The 17305-nt window shown below is 45.1% G+C and overlaps 8 protein-coding genes across 9 annotated transcripts in view; 2 read left to right on the top strand and 6 right to left on the bottom strand.

The window, feature by feature from the left end:
* LOC108086537 (RYamide receptor) overlaps positions 1-17305 on the top strand; it is a 57920-nt gene that overhangs the window by 3113 nt on the left and 37502 nt on the right. The window lies entirely within an intron of this gene.
* LOC108086536 lies at positions 1356-3814 on the top strand. Its single transcript, XM_017183473.2, has 2 exons — positions 1356-1378; positions 1440-3814. Exons 1-2 carry the CDS (start codon positions 1366-1368, stop codon positions 3662-3664), a joined length of 2238 nt encoding a protein of 745 aa, XP_017038962.1. The 5' UTR covers positions 1356-1365; the 3' UTR covers positions 3665-3814.
* Positions 4046-6797, bottom strand: LOC108086535 (cell surface glycoprotein 1). The gene is made up of 3 exons (XM_017183472.2): positions 6754-6797; positions 6420-6696; positions 4046-6362 (listed from the first exon to the last, which is right to left on the bottom strand). The coding sequence occupies exons 1-3, from the start codon at positions 6791-6793 to the stop codon at positions 4211-4213; spliced, it is 2469 nt and encodes an 822-aa protein (XP_017038961.2). The 5' UTR covers positions 6794-6797; the 3' UTR covers positions 4046-4210.
* On the bottom strand, positions 7365-8599 carry LOC108086543 (phospholipase A1). The gene is made up of 2 exons (XM_017183481.1): positions 8543-8599; positions 7365-8390 (listed from the first exon to the last, which is right to left on the bottom strand). Exons 1-2 carry the CDS (start codon positions 8580-8582, stop codon positions 7417-7419), a joined length of 1014 nt encoding a protein of 337 aa, XP_017038970.1. The 5' UTR covers positions 8583-8599; the 3' UTR covers positions 7365-7416.
* On the bottom strand, positions 9564-10692 carry LOC108086542 (phospholipase A1 VesT1.02). Its single transcript, XM_017183479.2, has 2 exons — positions 10641-10692; positions 9564-10578 (listed from the first exon to the last, which is right to left on the bottom strand). The coding sequence occupies exons 1-2, from the start codon at positions 10678-10680 to the stop codon at positions 9605-9607; spliced, it is 1014 nt and encodes a 337-aa protein (XP_017038968.1). The 5' UTR covers positions 10681-10692; the 3' UTR covers positions 9564-9604.
* LOC108086544 (pancreatic triacylglycerol lipase) lies at positions 11301-12401 on the bottom strand. The gene is made up of 2 exons (XM_017183482.1): positions 12362-12401; positions 11301-12294 (listed from the first exon to the last, which is right to left on the bottom strand). The coding sequence occupies exons 1-2, from the start codon at positions 12399-12401 to the stop codon at positions 11321-11323; spliced, it is 1014 nt and encodes a 337-aa protein (XP_017038971.1). The 3' UTR covers positions 11301-11320.
* Positions 12942-14088, bottom strand: LOC108086541 (phospholipase A1). The gene is made up of 2 exons (XM_017183478.1): positions 14040-14088; positions 12942-13973 (listed from the first exon to the last, which is right to left on the bottom strand). The coding sequence occupies exons 1-2, from the start codon at positions 14077-14079 to the stop codon at positions 12994-12996; spliced, it is 1020 nt and encodes a 339-aa protein (XP_017038967.1). The 5' UTR covers positions 14080-14088; the 3' UTR covers positions 12942-12993.
* LOC108086538 (phospholipase A1-like) lies at positions 15002-16134 on the bottom strand. The gene is made up of 2 exons (XM_017183476.1): positions 16086-16134; positions 15002-16021 (listed from the first exon to the last, which is right to left on the bottom strand). The coding sequence occupies exons 1-2, from the start codon at positions 16123-16125 to the stop codon at positions 15036-15038; spliced, it is 1026 nt and encodes a 341-aa protein (XP_017038965.1). The 5' UTR covers positions 16126-16134; the 3' UTR covers positions 15002-15035.

Genomic DNA, 17305 nt, shown 5'->3' on the forward strand with positions numbered 1-17305 from the left:
TGTTATATTGTTGGAATTTTAAAGACTTAATAAGTTGATGGAAATTTGTATTGCGAAAATTGCCAAAAAATCATTTATTTTTAATCGTCCAAAAATTGATAGGGCTCGGTAACCTTGGTCATAAATTGCTCAAAGCAGTGATTGGTTCCACTGTAAGTCACTATTTGGCCTTATTAAAAATATTTTTGACATTTTTTAAACTTTAAATATTCTTTAATGTTCTTGCGACGTTTTGCAATTTGGAAACTGGGAAAAGCAGGCAATAATGGTGTTGAATTCCCAGAACTGCGCCAATTGTTGACACTTGTTAGTTGGCCCAGTTGTCCACATTGAGCAGTAAAAGGACCTGTGTCATTAGCCGGCCAAAAGCGTTTGTCCTGTGTACCTTTGGGCCGTTTGGAAAACGAGCCACTAAAAACGTTCGAGAATGCGTGAACTTCAACCAAAAGAGGGGGAGTCAGGGCACGATTCCCTTTTGAGCAACAAACGGAATATTTATTGGCGTGCAAGTGGGCAAACATTGGTAGTGTTTTAGGATGCTTGGCATACCTAAAATTCCCACAACAACACACGACTATCAAAGGTTTTCCGCTCCGTAATCGGGGAAAATAGAGTGAAAAGCCGTGAAAAAGCCTTGGCCCTTTGTGTTTTGATAAATTAACGAGTGATTGGGAGTGGAAAATCACTGGGATTAAAGGCTGACGGCTTTAATAATGCTGGCAAAAGTGAATAATGAGTCCCGAAGTGACTGGCAGATGATGTGGCATGTGTTGGCCGTCTTCGCCGACACGTCTCAGACCTTTTGACCTTTGCTTAAAAAGCAATAAATGCTCATGGGCTCCTTTCGTATGTTAATTTGTTAGTTGGCGTCGCTAGGATATGCAGAAATTTCGACGGAAACCTCAGCCCAAACAAGTGGGGAAAACCAGTTGTGAAAATATGCAAATCAGTTGACACAAAGTGGGAATTCAACCATGCCTTACAAAGTTCGTGTTTTGTCATTCATTGATGTAAATATTCCCTTTTCAGTCTGAAGAAAAATTTTAATTTGGGTTTTCCGGAAACAAATCCTTTTCAGCTGTCCCTTAAAATCTTCAAGTTTACATTGTTACATGGTTGATATTTGTTGACTATTATTCAACTTGTAAAAATGATTCTGTTGCTGAGTCATTTCTGGGAAGTTTTTTCCCACATTGTCTATTTGCCACTTGTGGCGAGACATATGTAACTTCTTCATGACAAGGTCACCAGACTATCTTATCGGTGACAACAATAGTGCTAATGGAGCTGCAGTATAAAAGCTGTGACTGCAATAAACGGTTTCTATTGAAAAAACTAAAGAACATGAATTTGCAACGACTACGGATGATTTACCACGGTGAGATTTCCTTACCCAAAATATAAAGTTTTCAAAATTAATTGAGTTCTTCTTGGTTCAGTGTGTTCGACATGGTCCTTAATTTTCCTTATGCGGCCTTCTCTAGCGTCAGTTATCAAGGATTCTGTAAAATGTACTGAAGGATCAGTGGCGGTCGACAACGATGATTGTGCCAGCTATTTTCAGTGTCTCGATGATGAAGCCGTGCACATGAATTGTCCCAATGGAAGTTATTTTGAGGTAAACAATGAGGTGTGCATTGTGGATGAGTTTAATGTCTGTCCCACTTCGAGGAAAAAATGTTTTGAAGGCTACGTTTCGAGGGATTTGGAAGACTGTGCTGCTTACTTGAAGTGCCTTAATGGAAATCTGGTGAAAGAGAAATGTCCTGAAGGAACCTACTTCAATGCCATATCAAAAAGCTGCAGCTTTGATCGCGCTGCGTTCTGCACTTCTAAAAGAGAAATATGTGCGGAGGGAGAATTACAAGTGAATTCCGAGGATTGTGCTGGATATCTGCAGTGTGTAAATGGAGTCCTTGTGAAGGAGAAGTGCCCCAGTGGCAGTTATTTCGAAGACGTTTTCAAGCTGTGCCAGGTGGATGAGAATGGCGTCTGCTCATCAGCGAGTCAATGCAACGAAGGTGAAGTTCAGGCGGATCCCAACAATTGCGCCGGTTACCTCAACTGCCAAAATGGAGAGCTTGCAGCTAAGATCTGTCCTAGTGGAACTTACTTTGAGCCGACTTATAAAGTCTGCGTTGTCGATTTGAATGGAGTATGTGTTGATCCACCAGCAAAATGCTCTGAAGGACAACTGACACTGGATCCCAATAACTGTGCGGGATACCTTAAATGCATAGATGGAGAACTCGTGAAGGAACCGTGTCCCAGTGGATCTTACTACGACCCGAAATTGGAATCCTGTTTGGTGGACAGTGAAGGTGTTTGTGTCACTAAAAATAAAAATGTTGACGATGAATATAAGAAGGATAAAGCACAAAATGAGTTAACCGGGAGTAATGTTTCCTATTCGCAAAGTACCGACTCAGAAGCCGATTACCCCAGTAATGTGTATACGGAAAGTACTGTAACCGATTCGCAAACTACTGATTCTGCTCAACAAAAGATAATTTTCACCAAAAATTATAATGATAAATATTACAAGGAAAAAATACAAAATAGTGTTATTAGGAGTAGTGTAACCTTTATCCAGAGTAGCAATTCAGATGAGGATATTTCTAGTAGTGTAAATACGGAAAGTACTGTAGCTGATACGCAAACTACTGATTCTGCTCATGAAAAGGTTACTGAAATCCAAAGTTTGTTGAGTACTGTTTCTTATCCTCAAAGCACCGATTCAGACGAGGTTTATTCCAGTGATTTATATACGGAAAGTACTGTAGCCGATTTGCAACCAACAGATTCTGCTCTGGAAATTCCTAAATCCAATGAGAAGTTTGAAGAGGAATATTTTAAAGATGAGGTGCTAGATTTAAATACAGAGAGTGCGGTCCCTGATATTCAAACAACTGATTCTGCTGTAGAGCTTACATCCTATGACCCAGTTGCACAGTGTATAGAAGGAGAGTTGAGATTAAATGCCGATAACTGTGCAGGATACCTCAAATGCGTTGATGGAGTTCTGAGGCAGGAAACGTGTCCCGCTGGGTTTTTTTATAACTACACTTTAAAGAATTGTTCCGTGGATATTAGGGCTGTGTGTGCCACTAACATAAAATTTTGTATCGAAGGAGTTCGCGAAGAAAATCCACAGGATTGCGCTGGATACAGGCAGTGCATCCGAGGTGTGGTTAAAAACCTACAGTGTCCTCCGGGAAGATACTACAACGCGGCCGAAAGAGATTGCCTAGTTGATGTCCACAGAGTGTGTTTAAAGTCGGAAGACGAAATACTTATTCCATACAATGAGAGTGTTGTTGGTGATTTCGTTGAGCAGCAGTGCCCTGAAGGACAACTGAAGATGGATCCCAACAACTGTGCAGGATATCTGGAGTGCGTAAATGGAAGACTGTCTGTGGAACAGTGTCCTAGTGGATCCTACTTCGATTTCATATTGAAGGTCTGCTTGGTGGACAGGAGGGGAATTTGTGTGACCAATATTGAAGTTTGTGATGAAGGAGCTCGCGAGGAAAATCCACAGGATTGCGCAGGATACAGACTATGCATTGGAGGAGAAGTTTCCAACCTCAAATGTGCTTCTGGAGAATATTTCAGTGTTCTTCAAAGAGAGTGCCTTGTTGATGAGGATGAAATGTGTGTGTAAGGTCAGGATACATATAAGTCGAATAATTCTTAAACCAAAAAAAAAAGAGTAATGATGTCTAGGAACAGTAACATTAACGCCCTGAATATTATCTATACTATACTAAAGAAGGTTGACTTCCCATGAATAATAAATAAGCTCAAGCGATAAGTTTCAAGTTGGTAAATCAAGTTAATTGGTAAGTAAGCATATGGTAGCTGGAACTTGTAGGAAAGTTTTTTATTGCCGCCATTGAAAGCAGCAGTGACTGGCTAATGCGATAAGGGAACTTGTATACTGGCCTGTACGATTTCTGTCTCAACAATAATCAGTTGCTGATTAACTAAAAATAAAGCATGGATTTTTGGTTACTATCATTCTTTAATGAATCACACCGGAAGCTAGGTAAATTCTTCTCTAATTTATTAATATTGCTAGGCAACTGAATTAAAATTCCGCGACCATCTGTGGTATTGAGTAGGTAATGGAAATCAAATATTGCTTTGGTTTTATTGCTTTTTACAACCTGAGTGGCTGGCATTTAACGAAAATGCTTTTGTTAATTTACTATTTTTCGATTTTAACATTAACCAAAAAGACGTTGAAGATCAAGATATTTTTGGTTCCTGCAGGGGCAAGATTGTCATCTTTTGGCGGGATAGTAGGTGGAATTTCGGGAGAAAGAGTAGTGGTGGGAACTTCAATGGGAACCGCTGTGGTTGAAGGAAGTTCAGTGGGTTTCACAGTTGTTGTGGGAACCTCAGGAGCAGCAGTCGTTGACACTTCCTCAGGCTCTTCGGTGGTGGAGTCCTCGTCCTCCGGAGGAGAGGTGGTATCAACATCTCCTCCATCTTCTGGGGCAGCAGTGGTGGAATCTTCGGGCTCTTCTGGAGTTGTAGAGTCTTCTTCTGGCTTTTCGGTCGTTTCTTCATCCCCTCCGTCTTCGGGAGCTGATGTAGTCGAATCTTCAGGTTCTTCGGGGGTAGTAGAGTCATCTTCTGGTTCCTCGGTGGTAGTAGGGTCTTCTTCTGGCTCTTCGGTCGTATCGTCATCCCCTCCGTCTTCTGGAGCAGTAGTGGTCGAATCTTCAGGTTCTTCGGGGGTTGTGGAGTCGTTTTCGGGTTCCTCGGTGGTAGTAGAGTCATCTTCTGGTTTCTCGGTTGTCGATTCTTCTATATCATCCTCTGGAGCAGCGGTGGTATCATCATCTTCTGGTACTTCGGGTGTAGTAGAGTCCTCTTCTGGTTCTTCGGGTGTAGTAGAGTCCTCTTCTGGTTCTTCCGGTGTAGTTGATTCCTCTTCTGGCTCTTCCGGTGTAGTTGAGTCCTCTTCTGGTTCATCGGGTGTAGTAGAGTCCTCTTCTGGTTCTTCAGGTGTAGTAGAGTCCTCTTCTGGTTCTTCGGGTGTAGTAGAGTCCTCTTCTGGTTCTTCAGGTGTAGTAGAGTCCTCTTCTGGTTCTTCGGGTGTAGTAGAGTCCTCTTCTGGTTCTTCGGGTGTAGTAGAGTCCTCTTCTGGTTCTTCGGGTGTAGTAGAGTCCTCTTCTGGTTCTTCAGGTGTAGTAGAGTCCTCTTCTGGTTCTTCGGGTGTAGTAGACTCCTCTTCTGGTTCTTCGGGTGTAGTAGAGTCTTCTTCAGGTTCTTCGGGTGTAGTAGAGTCCTCTTCTGGTTCTTCGGGTGTAGTGGAGTCATCTTCTGGTACTTCGGTTGTGGTGGAATCTTCTTCGGGTGCCTTGGGGGTTGTAGAGTCTTCGGGCTCTTCTGGTTTTTCGGTTGTGGAGGGAACCTCCTCGGGCTCCTCGGTCGTCGAGTCCTGTGGTTCTTCCGGTTTTGAAGAGGTTTCCTCGCCAGCAGTAGTCGACTCTTCGGGTTCTTCGGTAGTGGAAGGCTCCTCGGGTATCTTGGTTGTGGATGGAACCTCCTCAGGCTCTTCGGTTGTGGATTCATCTTCAACGGTGGTGGTAGGAACGGCAGGAGCAGTAGTTGTCGGTTCGTTGCTGTTGATTTGACCAAATCCGTACGGAGACTCCTTGTTCACCGGCACATAGAAGATACCTTCGGCAATATAAGTGTTGATGAAGGCCCCCATCAAGATGTTGCTGTACTGGTCGCCGCAGGTGTTCTTGTTGGCCTGCTGGTAGGTGTCGCACTTCTTCGAGGGGAAGTTGTTATACAGGAGGGCCTCCACGTAGTAGAGAACAGCTCGGGTGTGGGAGCAACTGCCGGTGAGATCAAGTCCACAACCTGGCTGGGATCGACCTCCGTTCATGTAGAAGGCGGCTTTGCCAATTGGCTGGGTGAAGCCCAAAATGGCGCCATTTGTCTGGATGGTCTCCACATACACGGCGTCATCGCTGGACAGACGCTTCTCTGTCTTGGAGTAACTGATGAGCGGAGAGGCGGGGTCCAAGCCCACGACCTTGCCCACTGTGCCGGTGGTCACCTGCTTGGCCGTGAATCCAGCCACATGGGCACCCAAGCTGAAGCCAACGATCTCCAGAGTGTCCAAGCGCATGCCGTACCCCTCCACCAAGAAGTCAACCAAAGCGGCGATTTTCTTGCCAGCTCCCGAGGCACCAGCAACTGAGGTGGCGTATTCCAAGGAACGACCTCGCTGCCAATCCACGGCGATCATGTTGTAGTCTCCGTACTGGAACCAGGCAGCCGCAACCCTGGTGTTAATGCCGTCTTTGTAGTTCGAGTTCCAGCCGTGAATAGTGATCCTATAGTAAATATTTTATTATATTTTATTTGTTAAAACATTTCCATTCGAAACCCACCTCGTTGGATTTTCGGGATTGAAGAAGGAGGAGTCGATGGAAGACTGGGTGGCCTTGATCTGCTGTCCCGTTGTCGGATTCTGCTGAGTGTATAGATAGAACTTAACCGTGTTGGTCGACACACGACCTTCCAAGACATCCTGGGCCTCGTACTCCGCCAACTGACGCTCCGCCTCCGCCTTGGCAACCCATCTTAGTCCGCCTTGCCGCTGGGGAACAAACCATCCATTTTCGCCATGGACTCGGACGGAAAGTTGGTCAACAGGCCATGCGCTGGCTAATAAAAACATATTCAATGTCAACTACGGTTTTTTTCAAAGAGCAAAGTCTTTACCTGCTATCACGCAGCCCAGCACAAGGAAGCACAATCTCATCGTTGAAGAAAAGTTTTTTAAATGGTCTATTGGCGCACCTGGAACTGGTATTTATACCTTCAGTCTGCACGAGATTAATAGAAATCAAAATCTGCGCAACAACAAAAACACAGTGATAAGATCCCTTTCTAATCAGTGCGATTCAAATCCAAGAAAAACGTGACGTTATGGGCACTTAACAAAATTCTAGGAAACACCAAATTATTTTGTTTCACATTTTTAAGTTTCGAGATATCGGCTTTCAGGTACAAGCAGATAAGTAAATTATTTTGTCTTGGAAGTATCTTAACTTATTTTGTCCTTACAAAAAGTTAAAATGTTCCATGGAAGTGGTCTGTAAGCTAAGCAAAAAAGTGTCGACCGTTTGTAAGATTGACCTCGAAATCATGGTCTGAGTAATCATTTTTATGAGCGCAAATATTTTTAAATAGCTAAAAGAACTTTTTTAAGTTACTAAATCAAATCAAGCATGACTTGCTATATTTTAAAAAAATGACGTTAAACTTGCGATAACCCAAACTTGGGATCCACAAAGGCATCCCCCCTATATCAGTAAACAAAGCTCTCAATATATTGCTTTAGCTCACAGAGCTTTCACTCGATTTATTTGATTGGAACCGGACTCAGTTGCCCATGCCGTAGGGAGCTTCGCTCTTAACGGGAACGTAGTAGTCCCCGGCGACCATGTAGGCATTGGTGGTGGCTCCCATGCGGACGGAGCTGTAGGCGCTGCCGCAGCTCTTGGCCACAGCCTCCTCGTAGTCGCCGCAGCGCATGGTGGGGAAATTGTTCTCGATCACGGACTCGGCGTAGTAGATCACGGAGCGGCTGTGGGCGCAGGAGCCGGTCAGATCGACTCCGCATCCGGGCTGGCTCTTGCCGCCGTTGGGGTAGAAGGCTCCCTTGCCGATGGGCTTCAGGAAGCCCAGGGTTCCGCCGTTGGTCTGGATGGACTCCACGTAGTAGGCGTCGGTGGAGCTGAGGCGCTTGTTGGGCGAGTCGTAGCTGAAGAGGGGCAGGGCGGGGTCTAGACCCACGATGGTGTGCAGCTGGCCGTTCTTGACGTTCTTGCCGGCGTATCCGGACACATGGGCACCCAGGCTGTGACCGATCACCATGGTGTTGTCCAGGTTGAGGCCGTGGTTGCTGCGCAGGAAGTTGATCAGGGTGGCCACCTGCTCACCGACTCCGGGAACAGCCAGCACGGAGGAGGCGTAGTCCACGGAACGGGCGCGTCCCCAGTCGACGGCAATCATGTTCATGTCGCCGTGACGGAACCAGGCGTCGCGGACTCCATAGTTGATGAACTCGTCCTTGCTGGAGGACCAGCCGTGGATGGTGATGCGGGTGGGGTTGTTGGGGTTGAAGTGGGAGCCGGAGATGGAGGATGAGGTGGCCTTGATCTCCTGCGGGTTGTCGCGGTTCGAGTGGGTGTACAGGTAGAAGGTAACCGGGTTCAGGACGTTGCGGCCCTCCATGCGGCTCTTGGTCTCCAGGTAGGCCTCGGCGAACTCGCGGTCCATCCACTCCAGGGTGCCATCGGCCTGGGGCACATACCATCCGTTCTCGCCGTTCTCACGGACCTCCACGGCGTGAGCTGGAAAATATAGAAAATGAACATTTACAACTCATCCTTACGTATAAAATATTTATGATTTCTTTAGTTTGGTTATGTTGCCGTGTTTTAGTAGTGTTTCAAATTTAAGTCACGCGTTTTTTTGCCTTTCTAGAACTTTGGTTTCAACTTACCCGCCAAGACACAGAAAGCTAGCGCCAGCAAGAGTTTCATCGTTGCGAAAAGTGAACCTCAACTAACAACTGTGGGTGGCATGGGTGCTTCTTTATAGGGACACTGGGTGCGATCGTCCGATCCAATCTCAGACATATTGAAGCACACCACTCGAGATAGGCCACTGGATGGCCAATCGCAACATTCGACTCCTTTGATAATTTGTGGTCGCGGGTTCGAAAGGCGATCCATGTGTTTCGGCAATCTAGACTAAGTAGAATGTCCATCTTGAATTTAATTTGATTGAATTGATTGGCCCTTTGGCGAAATAAAGTTCTAGATTGGCAACAAACTTAGTTGACGTATTGCCTTAGCAGCGCTATTATCAGTTGCTCGTGTTCAGATAACACGTGTTTAAAAAGATCTCAAAAATGATACAGCAGTTATTCATAATCTATTAATTTGTATTACTTTTTATTCTTATATTTTAAGATCTTATATATTTTATTATATTATCAACAAGTCAATTTATTAATGAGTGTCCGTTGTCATAACAAGAAAACTGATAATACACACAGTTATAAACTTTATCTGAAAAGCTTTTCTATGACATGCGATTACCACATAGCACTGGAAAATAATTAATCAATAGTTTATCAATAACTCTTTGTCACTGTTAGAAATACATTTTAATATTATTTTCCAATTTCAAATGCTAAGATAAGCAAGATATTTTAGACCTAGAATAATCAGTTCAAATATTTTGATTTAAATATTTTCACTATCAAGAATTTTTATAGAAACAAAAAGATAACCCTGCAGGTGAAGATTTCTATTCATAATTCAGATTACCCCAACGTGACCATGACTTGCAATGGGAAGGCTCTTCGTGAATGGCGACTCGCATTCCAAACAGGATGATTTCAGCCTGTCCTTATCCACTGACGTGCGACAAACCACTTGACATTCTGTCAATGATTAGAACCCCCGCGAATTCTATCGCGATGCAGATAAACCGACTCAAAAACAAAGAACTTGATATTTGGGAGCACATTTACTTGATATTTATTTTTCAAAGGTCTCTACTCAGCTGTGCCGAATGGAGCCTCGCTGTTTACGGGCACGTAGAAGTGGCCCTCCACGGAGTCGGCATTCTCTTCAGCTGCCATGCGAACGCTGCTGAAAGTGTTGCCGCACTCGTTGGCCAGGGCATCTTGGTAGTCCTGGCACTCTAAGGACCCGAAATTGTCATTGGTGATGGCCTCGGCGTAGTAGAGTACGGAGCGGGCGTGGGAGCAGGTTCCTGCGAGGTCCATTCCGCATCCTGGCTGCTTCCTTCCTCCACTCGCGTAGAAAGTGGCCTTTCCAATGGGCTTCACGAAACCCTTCACTCCGCCATTAGTTTGAATGGACTCCACATAGAAAGCGTCTTCGCTGGAGAGACGCTGGTCGGGTTTGTCGTAGCTAAAAAGCGGCAAGGCGGGATCCAGACCCACAATGGTGTGAATCCTCTTACCCCCCACTTGCTTCCCAGCAAAACCAGCCACGTGAGCTCCCAAACTGTGTCCAATAACCTTCAGAGTATCAAGGGACAAGCCGTGATTTTCGTGCAGATACTCGATCATCTCGCCCACTTTCGTTCCAGCTGCAGGAACAGCTCGCACCGACATGGCATAATCAATGGATTGGGAGCCCTCCCAGTTGACAACGATCACATTGAAGTTCCCTCTTGAAAGCCAGGCATTGGTGATATCGACATTCATGCTGTCGGTGTATTTTCCCTTCCATCCGTGGATCACAAAACGAGTGCCGAGGTTCTTATTGAAAAGCGAATTTTGAACGGAAGATGCCTCTGCAATGATGTTCTGGCCTTCTGTTGGGTTGTTTCTGGTGTAGAGGTAGAAGGACACTTCATTGGAAAGTCTTTGGATTGGAACATTGTTTTCTATGAGCTTCTCGGCATCTTTTAAGTCCATCCACTCAAGACTTCCATCATTCTGAGGTACAAACCAGCCATTTTCACCATTTACACGCTCTTCAATAGGAAGAGCACTCACTAAAATCAAGAAGATATTAATTTTTGGTCGAGTTATCAAATATTTAATTGTTTTTACAAACCCGCTGCTAATAAAGCTGATAGAACCACGATTACTTTCATACTGGTATCTCCTCAAAATCTAGTGACCTAGAGCTTTGTTACAAGCGTTTATATAGGCTGTAAATTATCTCCAGACAGAATACTTGAGAGCACTTAAAATATTATCATTTGTATTTACTCATATAAATATGGTAATAAAATTAAATCTTTGTATTACTTTATAAATAAAATAGTTTTTCCCTTAATATAACGCATACCTAAAATACTTTGAAAATTAAAAATCTATGCGTAGTTATAATTAATCAATAATAATGCTTGCTATGTAAAAAAAATTAAGCAAATAATGTTGGCAAATATATTTAATCTAAAATTTCGAAGTGCAATACTTTCACGTTTATAATAGTCATTACTTAAGTGGTTAGAAAACCCCAATACACTCAAGCTTTAAGTACTTTTTGAAAGGAAATTAGAACCAAGGCAGGAACACACTCTTCAAATGAACAAAACATACGTGAAACAAACCATGAATCCTATGATTGCTAATTAGTTGGTATAATCTTGGGAACAAATTGTCATATATGAGAGCAATTGATTTAGTTTTAATTACTTAATTAAATTACTAATTATAACATAAACAACGAAACTCAAATAACCGAATGCTTTGTCATGTAATATTTTATTCTGATAACCATTATAATATCTACTCGATCTTGCCGAAAGGAGCTTCGCTGTTGACTGGAACATAGTAATCTCCTTCGACCATGTAGGCATTGGTGACTGCTCCCATCCGAACGTTACTGTAGGTGCTTCCACACTCATTTGCCAGAGCAGCCTGGTAATCACCGCACTTGATGGTGCCGAAGTTATCCTCCGTGACTGCCTCCACGTAATAGAGCACCGATCGATGGTGGGAACAGGATCCTCCTATATCCGTGCCGCATCCTGGCTGATCCCTTCCTCCGTTCGGGTAGAACGTGCCCTTGCCAATGGGTTTCAGGAACCCCTTTTCACCACCGTTGGTCTGGATGGACTCCACATAGAAGGCATCGTCGGCGTTAAGACGCTTGTCGGGTTTATCGTAACTGAACAGTGGCATGGCTGGGTCCAGACCCACGATGGTGTGAATCCTCTTGCCCCCCACTTTCTTCCCAGCAAACCCAGCCACATGGGCTCCCAAGCTGTGACCAATCACCTCCAGATCCTCCAGAGACATGCCGTGATGTTCGTGCAGGTACTCGATCATCTCTCCCACTTTGGTTCCTGCTCCAGGAACAGCTGCCACAGATGACACATAGTTCGCAGTTTGGGAACGTTCCCAGTTGACAACAATCACGTTATATTCCCCTTTCGAGAGCCAGGCCTTTGTGATCTTGACATTCATGCTGTCGGTATATTTTCCCTTCCATCCGTGGATCACAAATCGAGTGCCATGGTTCTTATTAAAGTGGGAGTCGTGAATGGAGGATGCATCTGACCATATTTCCTTGCCGTTCGTTGGGTTTTGTTTGGTATAGAGGTAGAAGGACACATCGTTCGAGCGGCTTTCGATGGGAGTATACTTGCTTAACAGTTCCTCGGCATCTTTTATGTCCATCCATTCAAGGCTTCCATCATCCTGGGGCACAAACCAGCCATTCTCTCCATTGACACGCTCCTCAATCGGAAGAGCATGTGCTAAAACATTAAGAAATTATTTATTTATATAAAAACTTATTGTTACAAAATTATTTATGAAACTCACCTGCTGCCAATAGAGCCACCAAAACCACAGCCACTTTCATGCTGATCTTGGCAGAATCTACCGAGCTTAACCTTTTCGATGGTGCTTTTATAGGCTGTAACTTATCAGTCAGTTATCACTTAGTAGACCGATTTCATATGGTGCCATATTATTAGTTATTTTTAGTCCCCAAATCGACTTCATATGGTGCCATATGAAAAATAACAATAACCTTTGCCAAAATCAAAGCCCACGTAAATGGAGCTAAAAATATTTTTAATCTTTTCATATACGCACTCAACAGCTGGTAAGAACTACTCGGTTTCGCTTGTGGTATTTCAAGTGGTTCGAAAATCCCGGTGCACTTGAGTTATAAGTACTTTATTAAGCTATGATAGCTACCAACTTTGGTGGGTCTTTCGGTTTATAGTTTTTCCGATGGTTAGCAACCAAAATAATCCAAAACCTAACAAAGAATAATTTTAAATAAATTTGTATTGATTATATTTACTTCATATATTAAAAGTGTTTGTCCCATAAGATACTTTCAGCGTAAGGCCCCTGTATCGCAAACATCTAATTAACCATAATTAATACAATGTTTTTTCGAGAGTATTCAGTTTGCTGCTTTATTCAGAAGACTAATAGAGGATCTACTCGATCTTGCCGAAGGGAGCCGCGCTGTTGACGGGAACGTAGTAGTCTCCGTCGACCATGTAGGCGTTGGTAACAGCTCCCATGCGGACGGAGCTGTAGGTGCTGCCGCAGCTCTTGGCCACGGCCTCCTCGTAGTCGCCGCACTTAATGCTGCCGAAGTTGTCCTCGGAGACGGCCTCGGCGTAGTAGAGCACGGAGCGGGCGTGGGAGCAGGAGCCGGTGGCGTCCAGTCCGCATCCGGGCTGGCTCTTGCCGCCGTTCGGGTAGAAGGCGCCCTTGCCGATGGGCTTCAGGAAGCCGAGCTTGCCGCCGTTGGTCTGGATGGACTCCACGTAGTGGGCGTCGTCGGTGGAGAGGCGCTTGCTGGGCTTGTCGTAGCTGAAGAGGGGCAGGGCGGGGTCCAGACCCACGATGGTGTGCACGCGCTTGTCTCCGACGGTCTTGCCGGCGTATCCGGCCACGTGGGCACCCAGGCTGTGGCCGATCACCTCCAGGCTGTCGTAGTCCAGGCCGTGGTGGTCGTGCAGGTACTTGATCATCTCACCCACCTTGGCGCCGGCTCCGGGAACGGCCAGCACGGAGGAGGCGTAGTCCACGGATCGGGCACGGGCCCAGTCAACCACGATCACGTTGTAGTCGCCCTTGGAGAGCCAGGCCCTGGTGATGCGGGTGTTCATGTCGTCGGAGTAGCGCTGGGTCCAGCCGTGGATCACGAACCGGGTGCCGTGGTCCTTGTTGAAGTGCGAGTCGTCCACGGATCCGGACGAGGCCTTGATCTCCTTGCCGTCGGTGGGGTTCGACTTGGTGTACAGGTAGAAGTTCACGGCGTTCGTGCTGATGCGTCCCTCCATCTGGGCTCCGTTGGCCATCAGCTCCTCGGCATCGCTCTTGTCCATCCACTCGAAGCTCCCGTCGAGCTTGGGGATGAACCAGCCGTTCTCGCCATTCACGCGCTCCTCAATGGGCAGGGCGCTCACTAAAAAGTATCAATAATGTTTACATTTATTACTTGGACACTTTTGAATCCTTTTGGAGAACTTACCTGCTACCAGTAAAGCTGCTAGGACAAAAAACACCTTCATCTTGGGGGTCTCACACAATTGTGTTGAATTAGGAACCTGGTCGGCGCTTTTTATAGGCCTGCACTAATCACCGTAATCACCGCTTAATATCAGTAAGCACTTAAGCTTTGACAGCTTCTGAACAATAAGATAGTACCGATACAAACGATTAGAACTTGTACTACACTGATAGCGCACGTTTTCTCCAACGAAGCTGATAAGAACGAAAGTCAAGGGGTTGGGCTTTTTGACTTGCGTTAGCACAGCGATAGGGTTCAGGGTCAAGATACCTAATTTTATCGGTGCTAACATCGCATTTAAGATAAGGTTTCGGGGTCATGATCCTTAACTTCATCGGTAAGTTATAGATTAGGGTACGATAAGATTGAGGATTCTTATCCCAGACACGATCGGATGTAACATTAAATTGGGGTAATTCTGTTGATAATTAATCAAACCATTATTTGTCTTGCAATGACTAATGAACAGCCAAGGGAATCCGAAATAATGGTCAAGAGCAGCCGTAAATGTCAATAAACCCCTCGAGCTAATTCACCCTAATAAACGTCTGGCTGAATGGGAAGTTGGTCAATACAATGGTTTATGATCCGGCTTGATCCGATAAGGAAGTTCAGCGAGAAATCGCCAAGGCGAATTTTAACAGCATTTCATGACCAAGAACACAAATAATTGACGACCTCATTGTTCACGGTCAAAAAATAAACTCAGAATTTATTTGTTGTACTTTAAAAATCCTTTAAGCTGTGCATTTTCGCTAAGTTCTAAAAGGTTCTAACTTTTTTAAGAGGCAAGATAGGTTTTATTCCATCTAAAAAATATATTATGTCTTTTTTTGCTTAACATTTTTTTTATTTACATGTTACACATAGTTTTTCCCACAATATTCTTTAAAAACAAAGTTCTACAATTAAAAACACAGAGATGCTTTCATAGACATTAAGTTTATTGCATGGCAATTAGTTAATCATTCCAAAAGGAGCGTTGCTGTTCACAGGAACATAATAGTCACCATCGACCATGTAGGCATTGGTGTCAGCTCCCATGCGAACACTGCTGTAGGTGCTTCCGCACTCCTTGGAGACGGCAGCCTCGTAATCTCCGCACTTGATGGTTCCGAAGTTGTCCTCGGAAACGGCCTCTGCGTAATAGGTGGTGGAGCGTCCGTGGGAGCAGGCGCCAGTCAAGTCCAATCCGCAGCCGGGTTGGGTCTTTCCGCCGTTCGGATAGAAGGCTCCCTTGCCGATGGGCTTCAGGAATCCCAGGTTTCCGCCGTTGGTCTGGATGGACTCCACGTACCAGGCATCGTCGGCATTCAGGCGCTTGTTGGGCTTGTTGTAGCTGAAGAGGGGAAGGGCGGGGTCCAGACCGACGATGGTGTGTACCTGGCCGTTGGTGTTCTTGCCGGCGTATCCAGCAACATGGGCTCCTAGGCTGTGACCAATCACGTACAGAGTCTCCAGGGACATGCCGTAGTTGGAGTGCAGGAAGTTGATCATGTTGGCGACTTTCTTTCCGGTGGAGGAGACTGCCATGACGGAGGTGGCGTAGTCCACGGAGCGGGCACGGGCCCAATCGACGATGATCACGTTGTAGTCTCCCCTGGAGAGCCAGGCACTGCGGATGTCCTTGTTCATGCTGGCGGTGTAGCTCTGGGTCCAGCCGTGGATCACAAAGCGGGTGGGGTGGGCAGCGTTGAAGTTGGAGGCGTCGATGGACTTGGTGGTGGTCGTGATCTTGGTGCCCTTGGTGGGGTTCGACGAGGTGTACAGGTAGAACTTGACGGGAACGGTGGTGAGGCCGCGGCTCTCCAGCCTCTCCTGGGCCTCCATCCACTCCTCAGCCACTTCCATGTCCACCCACTGGGAGGAGCCGTCCTCCTGGGGAATGTACCAGCCATTCTCGCCATGGACGCGCTCAGCTTCCTCCAGAGGAGCAGCCGAAACTGAAGGGGAATAAATCAATTTAATTAGGGAATTCTTTTATGTAGGATTGTAAAGTAAACTTACCAGCTAGCGCAAAGAGAGCCAGAAGAAGGAATGTCTTCATTTTGTAGTAGAACCGACAACTGATGGTTCTTCGGCGGGAAAACCCTTGCTTTTATACGTCCGCTGGTGGCCAACTTATCAGCAACCGATTTAATCGGCTGACATTGCTTTGGCCGACTGGGTGGTTTGGGTACATTCAAATTAATCTGATTGCTGGCGGCATTGCAAGTGTTTGGGTGAACTACGAATCAGATGGAACTTTTATCTACTGATTGGCTTTCAATTGCGCCATTCGCTAAGGATTTGGGAACTGATTCTACAAGTGCCCTGTGTTAATGACTATGGAAATTCGTGTTTATGGCCAGTGAATTTGAATCCAGGGGAGCACGAGCCTCAAATGGCAGTCGACTATCAGCTATCGATTACAATGGTAGCCGCCCCAACCACCCTAATCTGCTGTAAGTCCAGCTGAGTGGACTTAATTGAAGGTATCATTAAATGGGCATTTAATTTAACACTCCAGTGCATTCTTGTTTTGCTCGGCTTCTGTTATCTTGGTCAGTTGGTTGTTTGTAATCTATGGCATAAGTACTCGCAGAAGGTGTTGATGTGAGGTAATGAATAAGACAACAACAATAACGTATATAACACTTGCCATTTTTACATCACCTGTTTACAGGAAATGGTTAATCATATTTGAGCCGCTTAAGCGGAAATTGAACCTTTTAGTTGATTTTAAAATGACTGCATACTTTCAGGCATTCTTTGTTTAATGATCCCCCTCCTAATTAATCATCGTTATTGAAAGATTAATTCAATTAATAACGCAAATATGAACACGACCATAACCACAAACCCCCGCAAATTTTAAGTTTATTATATTTTCGTGGAATTGCCTTTGTGGACACAGGATAACAAGAAAGGTGGAGTGACAGCAATTTGATGACAGATTCAGTGAACATTTTGAATTGCCATTTTGAATAGTGTCGCATTTCGCGTGGCACGTGCTCCCTTCCTAAAAAATGTGTTTGATTATTCAAATTAAAAGGGATGCAAATGAAAAAACCTATATTTCCTTTCTTGCACTTAAATTATATGGCATTATGTCATCTTGGGTTGCTTTAAGGCCAGACAAAGTTTAAATCCCTTTTTCGACCCGCTTTAAGCGGACTTCAGGCCACAAATCACTGGCCTCATATGGTTAAATATCTTGAGGCAGGGGCAATATTTGGGCACAATAA

The sequence above is a fragment of the Drosophila ficusphila genome, unplaced genomic scaffold (genome assembly GCF_018152265.1).
Source record: "Drosophila ficusphila isolate 14025-0441.05 unplaced genomic scaffold, ASM1815226v1 contig_791, whole genome shotgun sequence".
Taxonomy (NCBI): domain Eukaryota; kingdom Metazoa; phylum Arthropoda; class Insecta; order Diptera; family Drosophilidae; genus Drosophila; species Drosophila ficusphila.

Coding starts and splice junctions, on each gene's coding strand:
- LOC108086541 (XM_017183478.1), bottom strand. CDS start 14,079: ATGAAGGTGTTTTTTGTCCTAGCAGCTTTACTGGTAGCAG. Junction 13,974..14,039: donor AGCAGCTTTACTGGTAGCAG/GTAAGTTCTCCA, acceptor GATACTTTTTAG/TGAGCGCCCTGCCCATTGAG.
- LOC108086544 (XM_017183482.1), bottom strand. CDS start 12,401: ATGAAAGTGGCTGTGGTTTTGGTGGCTCTATTGGCAGCAG. Junction 12,295..12,361: donor GGTGGCTCTATTGGCAGCAG/GTGAGTTTCATA, acceptor TTAATGTTTTAG/CACATGCTCTTCCGATTGAG.
- LOC108086538 (XM_017183476.1), bottom strand. CDS start 16,125: ATGAAGACATTCCTTCTTCTGGCTCTCTTTGCGCTAGCTG. Junction 16,022..16,085: donor GGCTCTCTTTGCGCTAGCTG/GTAAGTTTACTT, acceptor ATTCCCCTTCAG/TTTCGGCTGCTCCTCTGGAG.
- LOC108086542 (XM_017183479.2), bottom strand. CDS start 10,680: ATGAAAGTAATCGTGGTTCTATCAGCTTTATTAGCAGCGG. Junction 10,579..10,640: donor ATCAGCTTTATTAGCAGCGG/GTTTGTAAAAAC, acceptor TCTTGATTTTAG/TGAGTGCTCTTCCTATTGAA.
- LOC108086535 (XM_017183472.2), bottom strand. CDS start 6,793: ATGAGATTGTGCTTCCTTGTGCTGGGCTGCGTGATAGCAG. Junction 6,697..6,753: donor GCTGGGCTGCGTGATAGCAG/GTAAAGACTTTG, acceptor TGTTTTTATTAG/CCAGCGCATGGCCTGTTGAC. Junction 6,363..6,419: donor AATCCCGAAAATCCAACGAG/GTGGGTTTCGAA, acceptor TATTTACTATAG/GATCACTATTCACGGCTGGA.
- LOC108086543 (XM_017183481.1), bottom strand. CDS start 8,582: ATGAAACTCTTGCTGGCGCTAGCTTTCTGTGTCTTGGCGG. Junction 8,391..8,542: donor AGCTTTCTGTGTCTTGGCGG/GTAAGTTGAAAC, acceptor TATATTTTCCAG/CTCACGCCGTGGAGGTCCGT.